The sequence below is a fragment of the Oratosquilla oratoria genome, chromosome 5, assembly GCF_046742065.1.
Source record: "Oratosquilla oratoria isolate Oo_2021 chromosome 5, ASM4674206v1, whole genome shotgun sequence".
NCBI lineage: Eukaryota > Metazoa > Arthropoda > Malacostraca > Stomatopoda > Squillidae > Oratosquilla > Oratosquilla oratoria.
The window spans coordinates 33,157,357-33,169,856 of NC_134781.1; the positions used below are offsets into that span (position 1 = coordinate 33,157,357).

The following is a 12,500-nucleotide window of genomic DNA, read 5'->3' on the forward strand; positions in this document are numbered from 1 at the left end:
TGGTAAAACATTTTCTTCGAATGAAAGTAGCATTTCTTCTTTAACCAGGTTGTTGATGTGTGGAATTCATTACCTTCCACTGTCGTTGAAAGTAACACAATAACGACATTTAGAAATCGCTTAGATAAATATTTGGACTCTAAATTCGCAAATGAAATATTATCTCTTGCAATAAAAGATCTGACAGCCCGGCATTTAATTGTAATTGGATAGGATAGTAGTATCAGTAGTGTTAGTTCACCTTCCTTCGTCTAGTTGCCTGTTTTCTTAACTGTAGCTTAGTATAGTAAACACAAACAGCCTCGTTAGGGCCAGTAGGCCTGCTGTTGTTTGTTCTTTGTATTCCTTTGTGTTCCTCTCCCATCCCTTCCTCCCCCATTCCTTCCTCCTCCACCTTTCCTGTTCCCCCTTCCCTTTCCCCCCTCTTGTTTTCTTGTGTGAATAAAGTCGTTTGACGTCACCTTGGCGGAGATGAATAAAATCGCCTGGCGGCAGTCTGAATGGAATGTAAATGTGTCACCCGGTACGCAAGGGGTTAACAGAGAGCCTATAACCCCGTCGCTGCCTTAGGGAGTAACGCGTCCCCTCCCCACACACACTCACCCTCTAGTTTAATCAAATCACCTGGCGGCGGCCACGGCAAAGACGAACCCCCCCCCCCCCCGGCACAGGAGGGATTAAACCTGTTGGAGTGTGACTCGACCCTTGACCTTTCTGAGTATTGATCACGTGACTATGACGTCAATATGACCTGGCTTGACCTTTGGACCTTGTTACCCGTGCGTTTTGTAGCTTATTCTTGAATAGAATCGCCTGGCGGCAAGTAGAACAAACGTGCAACTTGAGGACTATACTCACTGAGTTCATACGAGTGTGTGTTTTCAGTTCTATTCTAGTAACACGCAAACACATTTTCACCTCTTTTTTTTATATATGAAAGATATATTTCTTTATTCTATGGAATGGTTAGGTTAGGTTACGTTAGGTTACGTTACGTTACGTTAGGTTACGTTACGTTAGGTTACGTTAGGAGCTATTGGGCAGCATAAGTTCCATGTTAAATATCAGTGTTTGAGTGATTCTGGAATCTACTGTTTTTTCTCAGGTGAATAAAAACCACTGGAATGCAAATTTCTCACATGGGATATTTTACATGCGAGTAGGTAAACGTACTATACCTTGATAGTTGATATTAACACTGTTTGGCCGGTGCCACACTGTCCGGCGCCGCCGTTTGCGGCTTGCTGCTGCTGGCTATAGCAAGGTCTTCTTTACGAGTCATTAAACTCGAAAGGTCATGATGATATTTTAACCAGGGGAGGGGAGGGAGAGGGTAGTCGTTGTATAAAGTTCAGGCTGCTGTCGCCGCCAGGCGATTCCATTAAGCTCATTCAACTTGCCCACCACCCACCCCCCATCATCTGGCCGCATCCGGCGCCGCCGCACTGTGTGACACCGGCATAAGGCCCTGTACCCGGCCCTCCTCATTTTATATACTGTAGTACACGAATGGACCTAGTCTTTGTTGGTCAGAGTTTGTTGAACATTAATGCTGTTTTTTTCATGTTCTTGTGTAATGTATGTTTTCTTACTTCCGTTGTCCTTATTTTGTGTGTGTGTGCGTGTGTGTGTGTGTATGTGTGTGTGTGTGTGTGTGTGTGTGTGTGTGTGTGTGTGTGTGTGTGTGTGTGTGTGTGTGTGTGTGTGTGTGTGTGTGTGTTTGTGCGTGCGTGCGTGCGTGTGCACGATCGCTTTGGGGTGCAGCCAGTTGTACGTCACATTAAAAGAAACCAGATGAATAATTTACACTATTTTTTATTACTATTGCATACACCACTGCCCCCACCCCCACCCCCACCCCGACTTTGCGAGGGGCTGGCAGAGTCGAAGCACACCACGATTTTGATTTTCCGCTGGAGAAAACACACAAAGGGGAATCCCCATTTATAGTCACCCTTTACGACACGTATGGGGAACAGTGACAGCATTCTTATCCTCGGCCACAGGATCAGTCTTTATAAGTAGGTTCATAGATAATGCAGTTTCACAGTTTGATATAAACTGGGTAGGGAAATGTTAGCAATAACGCGGAGTAGTTCAGAGTTCATATTCAATACCCGTGGCCATTGCTCTATACATGAAGTTACACATTCTGATTTATGGAAAATAACTATGAGGAAACTGATATAGAGATAGCAGTCGACGTGTGTATAATGTCCAGGAAATATTCTACGGTGCCATGGCGTGCTTCTGGCAACTGAAATTTCTATATATGGTTATCACTACCAGCAAGACAGATTTTCCAGGGTTTACCTAACGTAGTGTAAAATTCTGGGTTTACCTAACGTAGTGTAAAATTCTGATTGAGTTCTGTCTCTGTGTAAATATCTTTGCTCAAGCGAATGGTATGGACTGTAAGGATCTATACACGGTGATCTTGATTGTATTTGCAGATCTTGAACCTGTTTGGATTTACTAGCATTCGCTACAGTAGACGGCGGAATACCCTTTTATTTATGTGTGTGTGTGAGAGAGAGAGAGAGGGAGAGAGAAAGAGAGAGAGGGAGGGAGAGAGAAAGAGAGAGAGGGAGGGAGAGAGAGAGACCGACCGACCGACCGACCATGTTGTCACACAAAGTTAAATGAGACAATAGTAGTGCTGCTTCTGACAAAAGATACACCAAGTGACTCCATTCCATAGAAGCAGTGCGAGTGAAGCTTAAAAAAAGCGTCAACACTCTACTCTTCACTCTCAGCACGATACAAAATATATTTACATTTGCGTAAATAGTGTGACGTCTTCTAGAAGACCTCCAGTACAAGACGTGTCAGCGTTGACTGAAGATCTTGCCAAAGCGAACAAGCCATCAGTTTGCTGACCAGTTGATGACCACTTCCTCATAAGTTTCATTCCATTGTGGTTGGCTCCTGACAAACTGGTAACGAGATTCAGCTACATAGGCATAATTCTACTTGTTAGATTTCAACTGTCAGGAACTGGGTGTCCGCACACGGAGATAAGATCTCTTTGCAGAGTACTGGCGTTTCCGGAAACGGGCAGCTGTAGGACGAAAGAAACTGGCATAAGAACAGTAAACTGCACTCAAGTAGCCACAGCGATGCGTATTTTGCTGTGGCTGGCCTCGAGTTATTTCATTCGATTAATGGAGTGGCTCAGACCAAAGAGGTTGAAATTTTTTTTTAATTCCTTCCAAACCTAAATATTTTGTCAAAGCTAACATTAAAATTGTTTAGCTGGTGATGGGTCCCCAAGTCCGAAGAATCAAGTGAGATATTATGATAAAAAAAGTGCAACAAAACAAGGGGAACCCGAGTGAATGCATAATTGGAAACACTGTTGCTTGCATCTTTCACAGGAGTTTATAACTTGTCTGGTAATGATCCAGGCATGCAAATACAACAACATTTGTTGTGTTCATGATGGGAAGTTATCAGCAGTACTGGCACCCTGCCTAACACAAGACACGTTGGCATGGCTTCTTCCCAGTACCAGAGACTACGAGTGTGATAAGGTACCAACCAAGGGAGGAATAATATATATTGAGTATGACGATCAGTCCAACAGTTATCTGGCTTCATAGGGCCACAGGAACCTATGGTCGTCTTCATCAATTCTCTCCACATTCCGTCACCTCTTGTCAAACTCTAACCGAAGTGGATCCTAAAGAGACTTCGGAAGGAGACTTGACCTTTCAACCACCTAACTCGACTTGTTTGCCGCCAGGTGATTTTATTCAGTTGCAATACGGAAGGTTCGGGTTCGATCCCCGGTTACGGCAAAATAGGTATGTCAGTATTGCATGTGTATATCAGCACTAATCAGTATGGTCGAGCTGATGACACTCATTTCAGACTTTATTCACAACCACAGCCATTCCAACATACTAATATCAGCATTAGTAAAGTAGAAGTGGTCAAGCAGATTGAAAGACTTAAAACTACAAAATCCCCGGGTCCAGACGAAATTTTTCCGAGAGTGCTTAAGGAGTGTAAATTTGAAATCTGCGACCAGTTAACTGAAATATTTAATAAATCTGTAGACATTGGTTTTGTGCCTACTGCTTGGGGGCAGGCAAACGTTGTTCCTGTTTTTAAGAAGGGAGATAAATCGTCTATATGCGACTACAGGCCAATCAGTTTGACATAGGTTATAGGTAAAATGCTCGAATCAATTATAGTAAATAGACTGAGAACACATCGAAAGACATAATTTAATTCGCGGCACACAGCATGGTTTCTCCAAGGATAAGTCATGTGTGACTAATATTCTATCCTTTTACACTAAAGTATATAAGGCGTCAGATAACAGTAATAATTACGGTTTTATTTACCTTGATTTTAGGAAAGCGTTCGACAAGGTGCCACACCAGAGACTACTAAATATAATCAAAGCCCATGGCATAGGAAGAAAAGTGTTAGTAACAGAAAACAGCGGGTCACCATAAATGGTGGGGCAATGTTACTAGTGGGGTTCCCTAGGGCTCGGTTTTGTGTCCCTTGTTCATTATGTACATAAACGACTTAGATGAGGGGGTAAATAGTGATGTTAGTAAGTTTGCGAATGACACTAAAATAGGACGCCTAATTAGGTCAGGAAACGACGCAGAGATTCTGCAGGATGATCTTAACAAATTGTTCGCATGGTCGGTGAAATGGCAAATGAACTTCAATATCTCTAAGTGTAGCGTGTTAAACGTAGGGCTACACAACCCCGAAAATAGATACAGCGAGAGAGACATGGGAGTTCTAGTGAGTCCGGACCTTAAAGCCAGGAAACAGTGCATTGACGCCAGGAATAAAGCTAACAAACATTAGGTTCCATTGCTAGGACGGTAACGAATAGAAGTGCAGAGGTAATTATCAAACACTAGCGATAGTTAGACCCATCATTGACTATTCGGTACAGTTTTGGTCTCCGTCCTATAGAATGGACATCAATTCACTAGAATCAGTACAGAGAAGAATGACCAAAATGATACATGGACTCAGAAATTTTCCTTATGAAGAAAGGCTTAGGCACCTTAAATTATACTCTCTAGAAAGACACAGATTGCGGGGTGATCTATTAGAGGTGTTCAATTGGATGAAAGGCTTTAACAAGGGTGATACAAACAAGGTCATCATATTAAAACAACTGGGCAGGACTCGCAGTAATGGATTTAAACTGAACAAATTTAGATTTAAGAAGGAAATAGGCAAGAATTGGTTTACTAATAGGGTGGTCAACGAATGGAATAGACTTAGTAACCATGTAGTGAGCGCTGAAACTATCAGTTGTTTTAAGAAATGTTTAGACAACTTTATGGATGGGGATGACAGGTGGTGATGGATATGGAGCTGCCTAGTCTAGGCCTTGTGGTCTTTTGCAGTCTCCTTCATTCTTATGTTATGTTCTTATGTTCTAAACCGGATTAAGGCATCGTGATGAGGTGCAAAGGCTTTATCGTCCCTCACGGAATAGGCCGATCCTGCAGTGGACCATTAAGACTAAACTACTACACTACACAGATAGAGACAGGAGGTGAAAAGGTTCAACTTACTAGACAATCGAGGGGCCAAAGCAGGGGTGGGGGATGTCTAGAGTGTTGGTCAGGTCGAAGCGTGTTGCAGGTGCTGAGCGGAGATGACCTCGGAACTGCCGACAAAGTAAAGGAGTCAGGATCTTTGGGATCAAATACCATTGTCATATGTAAAGTAGGTTTCGATCCTTTCCAAGGAAGAATCAGGTCTCATGTTTCCAGACTTTTTATTTTTTTCATCTATTTATCTATTTGCTTATTTATTTGTGTATTTATTTACTTATATATATATATATATATATATTTTTTACACATTTTAATTTGTGGATGAGGGGTAGTGAGAGTATGTATTCCAAACTAGTGTTTACTTTTTCTTTTCTTTAATTTGTTTGTATCATAATCCAACAGTTTCCTTATTTATAATTTCATTTTCCAGATTTTTAATCCTATGCTCCATGTTATTATAGTAGATGTCAATTCCAGGATCTGTCAGAGACATAACTAAGGAAATAGGAGTTAAGTACTTACGAGATTAGAGGAGATGCTTCCGTAGGGATCTCTTCTGAAGAGTCCCTGCGGAAGGGTTTTCTGGAACGGGCCTGCGTGTATGATAGACACACACATCACCATGCTGGAAAGAAAAAAAAAATGAACGGGTTTAGATGCTGGGAAATCGGTGATCTATGGGGAGTTGTATAGGCATGTCTTGACCTAAGGTATATGTACAGTATATATATATATATATATATATATATATATATATATATATATATATATATATATATATATATATATATATATATATATATATATTTATGTGTGTGTGTGTGTGTGTGTGTGTGTGTGTGTGTGTGTGTGTGTGTGTGTGTGTGTTTTCACCATGTTCTTTGGATCACGTGTTGGACTGATCGACAGTTCCCTCCCGGAAGAGAGCTCAGAGCTCGTATGACCGATCTATGGGTAATGCTGTGACCTTACACACACACACATACCCCTAACTCCCCGCCCACGAGAGTTGGAGTAAGGACTCGAAGCGCAGCGATACTGAAATTATTTCAACCCTGGGGAGGATTCGAACCCGGACCGCCGTAGTGACAGTCGGAGACTCTACCAACCGCGCCACCGAGTCTGTGTGTGTGTGTGTGTGTGTGTGTGTGTGTGTGTGTGTGTGTGTGTGTGTGTGTGTGTGTGTGTGTGTGTGTCTGTCTGTCTGTCTGTCTGTCTGTCTGTCTGTGTCTGTCTGTCTGTCTGTCTGTCTGTCTGTGTGTGTGTGTGTGTGTGTGTGTGTGTGTGTGTGTGTGTGTGTGTGTGTGTGTGTGTGTGTGTGTGTGTGTGTGTTGTCACATATATTCCCATATATGTAAGGTGGGAATAGTTTATTACTTTGGATAACGGCGCCCCGCGATAACGTGGGCGTCAGATTACAGGACGAGTACTGGAGGACGCATGGGAAGGAAAACCTACTCAATGGAGTATTTGTTCTAACACTCAGCCTAGAACGAAGGAGAACGTTTTTAGTTAATTGACCAATGAGGTTCAACCACCATAGACGCAATTTCTATGGGCCAATCAGAGGATTTTGTAGAGAAGAACCAGAGCGCCTTGGGCGTGTCAGAGTCAGTTTTTAGAGTAGAGGGTACGATGTAAAGGTGTCGCCTCGAAGGGGTCGTCGGCTGAAGTAAGTCCTCTGTACTCCCCCTGTATTAGTCGTAAGATCATTAACTCAGCTAATAATTCATCTAGTGTTTCATGTAGTGGTGTGAAATGTTTATGGTAGTGACTTAGACAGTGTTTTTCGTTGGTAAAGTATTAATTAATTAATTAATCTTCTTTCACCCCCGTTAAAAGTTTTCGAGCGGGAATCTTCTGTTTTGAAACTTATTTACTCATTTGAATGGAAACTTATTTACTCACTTGAATATTCAGTGATTGTAATCCTTAATGTAATCCTATTAACTTTAATGAATAGTGTTAAACGTTATCTGTGCGTTTCATTTTTCTTGGTTTTTATGATAATATAAAATCAAGTGGCGACCTTGTAATTTCTATTGGAGTTATTCCAAAGACATGGGTTCTTGGGAACTCAGTCACCCATTCACTCTTACTATGTGTTACGAGTCTGACAACTTTACAATTTCTATTTGAGTTATCCCAAAGACATGGGGTCTTGGGAACTCATTTCACATACTTAATCTATTGCAAGTCAGATATGTGAGCGAGATTCGTAACATATAAATTGGCGACCTTGCCAGGATTTTAACGGTAAAGTGAAAGAATTACCAACGAAAATATTTAGTATTAAATAGGATCAATAGTGTGAGAAAATGAAGTTGACAAGTGCAGAGGAGGTATTGGAGTTTGTACACAAACAACCTAGTAAGAAGGAGATACAGAGCCTTACTGCTAACGACTTGAGATTCATAGTACAAAGTCTAGGGGTTGAGCACGCACATGATGCGAATAAAACTGAATTAATAAGAATTGTTGTAGAAATGGTGCATAATCGAGATGAAAGTGGGGCAATGAGAGATGAAGGAAGGGCAGATAGAGAGTCTGTCACTTCAGAATGTGTGGAAGAAGTGGAAGAGGAAATAGAGAAGGGTGAATCTCAAAACACTGAGTCTCGATTAAGCGAATTACGGTTGAAGTTAGAGATAGCTAAGATAGAAGCTGAAGTAAAAAGGGAAGAAACTGAGAGAGTTAAGAGGGAAACTGAAAAGGCTAGAATAGACAATGAAAACCTTAGACTTCAAGTTAACTTGCAAGAAAGTAGACGAGTGCTATCAGACTCTCAACTCGTGAATAGGAGGCTCAATTTTGATGTACATAACGCTAAATTGCTTCCTGAATTTGATGAATCACAGGTGGATACTTACTTTAGGACGTTTGAAAGAATAGCGGAAGATTATCAGTGGCCGAAGCAGTATTGGCCTGCATTGTTGCGAACAAGCCTCAGAGGCAAGCCGCTAAGAGTTTATGGTGCTTTGGAGGATTCACAAACAAAGGATTACGATGAAATCAAATCAGCTATCCTACGAGCCTGTGAATTAGTGCCTGAAGTTTATAGGGTAAAATTTAGGAATCTAAGGAAGCAATCTAATATCTCTCACGTTGAATTTAGTAGAGAGAAAAGAATGTTATGGGACCAATGGGTAAGATCCCGTAACGGAAATGGAGATTATAGGAAACTAGCTGAGTTAATGGAAGAGTATCTGAGATCCATCCCTAAAGAGGTGTCATTGTACCTTCAGGAGAAAGAAGTCTCAAAGTTGGAAGAGGCTGCAGTCTTAGCAGATAAATATGAAATACTTAAACCTACTGCAGGGAAATTCTCAGTTACTCCAAGGGGGAGAGAGGAACAGCCGAGGATCCCACAATCAACCTCCTCAGGTGGACCTACAAAATCCCTAGAGGTCAAGAAAGGTGACTATAGTAAGTCATCACAAATAATTTCATGTAGCTATTGTGGAAGGGTAGGCCACCTGATGAGGGATTGTTGGCACAGGAGAAGGGAAATAGAGGGGGTTAAACCCATAGTATTATTAAATAGATGGGACACCCACATAGAAAGTAAAGTCCGAGAGGGGGAGGACGAGGAGGAGACCACCAAAGTAGTGGCCCTCATGAGTAAGGTTGCCACAGACGGCATGGAGAAGGATGAGATGAAACCTCACTTGAGAGGTTATGACCCGTTCCTTTTTCAAGGAACAGTCACCATAAAGGGAGAGAAGAGAAAAGGGGTGACCATTCTGAGAGACTCAGGAGCCCTCCAATCAGTAATGCTGAGTAGCTTAGTTGAAAAACCTGTAGCAAAAGGGAGAGTATTTATAGGCTTCCTAGGAGGCCTAGCCAAGGTGCCACTGGTAGAGGTAGATATGGAATCACCTCTATATGAGGGACAGGCAAAGATAGGCCTAGTAGATCAGTTGCCAGTGGAAGGAGTTGAAGTCATTCTAGGAAATGACTTAGTGGGTGGGAAGATGTGCCCCACACCTACATGGGAGAGAAGAGAGAGAGAAGGGTCTAAGGACCAAGTGAGGCCAATAAAGGTCTCGAGAGGGGAAGGCTGTGGAAATCCTAAATGTAAGGACAGTCTGAATCCCGAGGGAAGAATCCCTAGTGAAAATACTCAAGTCGAGACAGATGTGGACTTGAGGTTCCTGTTCCGTGAGGAACGAGGCAGCGAGTCGGAAGTGTTTGACCTGACTCATCTGTTTACGGGAGAGAAGAAGGGAGATGGAAAGAGTCTAAATGACTCGCACAGAGAGGGAGAGAAGAAAGGAGAGAAATGGAGTCTAAGCGACTCACACAGAAAGGGAGAGAAGAAAGGAGAGAAATGGAGTCTAAGCGACTCACACAGAAAGGGAGAGAAGAAAGGAGAGAAAAGGAGTCCAAGCGACTCATACAAAAAGGGAGAGAAGAAAGGAGAGAAATGGAGTCTAAGCGACTCACACAGAAAGGGAGAGAAGAAAGGAGAGAAAAGGAGTCCAAGCGACTCATACAAAAAGGGAGAGAAAGGAGAGAAATGGAGTCTAAGTGGCTCACACAGAAAGGGAGAGAAGAAAGGAGAGAAATGGAGTCTAAACGACTCGCACAGAAAGGGAGAGAAGAAAGGAGATGGGAGGAGTCTAAATGACTCGCACAGAATGGGTGAGAAGAAAGGAGAAAAGAGTCCTAATGACTCACAAAGAATTGGAGAGAAGGAGGGAGAAACAAAGAGTCCTAATGACTCACAAAGAATTGGAGAGAAGGAGGGAGAAACAAGGGGTCCCAGTGTCTTACAGGGAATGGGAGAGAAAGAGGTGGAAGCAATGAGCCCCCGTGGCTTACAGAGAGTTGGCTCCGATTTGAGAGACCGGAAGGAAGGAGTGGTGAGTGAGAGTGAGTTGTCAGAGGAAAACTCTTTAGAGTAGTACTATTCCGCAAGTGGGTGGATAGTACCTGCTCTACTGATGACGCAGGATGGTCTGATAGGCGACAAATAGTGTTGCCGAAGGTCTACAGGGAAGGAGTTATGCGATTAGGGCATGATAATTCCTTTGCAGGACATAAAGGTGATCCAAGAGTAATGAAGTCGGTGGAGGCAGTGAGAAGTAGGTTGACCTCATGTTGGCAGAGTGTTCAAGAGCGAGTGAAGGCGAAAGTGCGAGAGTTTAAACGGGGAGCGAGGTTCAGCGACCCGTACGACGTGACAAAACGAGTGAGGGAACTGAACAAAGTGGTTGTCACTCCGGGTAGGAGACGGAAGCAGCAGTTGTGTCACCTCGGTGTGTGGAAAGCGTACCAGGAGAGGGACAAGAGTGATGCGGGTGTGTCTGGCGGTAGTGTGCATGCCGTCTCTATCGGGCCTGAGGAAGACGAGGACTCGACCTTCCCCACCTTTGAGATGACGTGGAAGGCGAATGCAGAGGTGTGGCCACAGGTGGTGAGCCAGCTGGGTCATCTTTCGGCTGAGCAGCGAGAGGACCTACTGGAGTTGCAGAGACGATACCAGGAGAGCTTTCGGGATGCCCCTGAGAGGACCCACCTGACGCTGCATGACGTGGACGGGAAGATGCGACGCCCATCAAGCAAGCCCTGTATCGTGTGAACCCGCAATAAGTGACTATCATTGAGGAAGGAACAAAGTTCCAGTGGACTAAGACTTATAATTCCGTTGCTTAAACTAAGAGTGTCAAAGAAAAGGGTTTGCCATCAATGATCTTAGCAATTAAGTATTTTGTTGTGCATGTCCATGTTGGTGCCCAGGTAACGGTTTTCACAGACCACCATCCCTTGAAGTACCTTAACAAGTTTAAAGATAAGAACCTCCGCTTAACCAGGTGGAGTTTGTTTTTGCAGGAGTATCATTTAGATGTTCGTCATGTACGAGGGAAGACAATGTGGTAGCTGATTGCCTGTCGATATTGTAAGTATATTCTCCCTCAAGTAAACAAACAAACAAAACAAAAATCTTTTCAAGATTTTTTTTTTTTTAACCTTAAAGAGGGAGGTGTCACATATATTCCCATATATGTAAGGTGGGAATAGTTTATTACTTTGGATAACGGCGCCCCGCGATAACGTGGGCGTCAGATTACAGGACGAGTACTGGAGGACGCATGGGAAGGAAAACCTACTCAATGGAGTATTTGTTCTAACACTCAGCCTAGAACGAAGGAGAACGTTTTTAGTTAATTGACCAATGAGGTTCAACCACCATAGACGCAATTTCTATGGGCCAATCAGAGGATTTTGTAGAGAAGAACCAGAGCGCCTTGGGCGTGTCAGAGTCAGTTTTTAGAGTAGAGGGTACGATGTAAAGGTGTCGCCTCGAAGGGGTCGTCGGCTGAAGTAAGTCCTCTGTACTCCCCCTGTATTAGTCGTAAGATCATTAACTCAGCTAATAATTCATCTAGTGTTTCATGTAGTGGTGTGAAATGTTTATGGTAGTGACTTAGACAGTGTTTTTCGTTGGTAAAGTATTAATTAATTAATTAATCTTCTTTCACCCCCGTTAAAAGTTTTCGAGCGGGAATCTTCTGTTTTGAAACTTATTTACTCATTTGAATGGAAACTTATTTACTCACTTGAATATTCAGTGATTGTAATCCTTCATGTAATCCTATTAACTTTAATGAATAGTGTTAAACGTTATCTGTGCGTTTCATTTTTCTTGATTTTTATGATAATATAAAATCAAGTGGCGACCTTGTAATTTCTATTGGAGTTATCCCAAAGACATGGGGTCTTGGGAACTCAGTCACCCATTCACTCTTACTATGTGTTACGAGTCTGACAACTTTACAATTTCTATTTGAGTTATCCCAAAGACATGGGGTCTTGGGAACTCATTTCACATACTTAATCTATTGCAAGTCAGATATGTGAGCGAGATTCGTAACAGTGTGTGTGTGTGTGTGTGTGTGTGTGTGTGTGTGTGTGTGTGTGTGTGTGTGTGTGTGTGTGTGTGTGTGTGTG

The 12,500-nt window shown here is 42.7% G+C and overlaps 1 protein-coding gene across 1 annotated transcript in view; it reads right to left on the reverse strand.

The window, feature by feature from the left end:
* Positions 1–1,805: 1,805 nt before the first annotated feature.
* The window catches only part of LOC143025228 (uncharacterized), an 11,849-nt gene continuing 1,154 nt past the window's right edge, over positions 1,806–12,500 (reverse strand). The window contains exons 2-5 of the mRNA XM_076184688.1: positions 10,920–11,117; positions 6,069–6,171; positions 5,562–5,656; positions 1,806–3,061 (exon numbers count right to left, since the gene is read on the reverse strand). Of these exons, the coding sequence (XP_076040803.1) occupies positions 2,977–3,061; positions 5,562–5,656; positions 6,069–6,171; positions 10,920–11,117 (481 nt within the window). The 3' untranslated portion in view covers positions 1,806–2,976. The remainder of the gene's footprint in view (positions 3,062–5,561; positions 5,657–6,068; positions 6,172–10,919; positions 11,118–12,500) is intronic.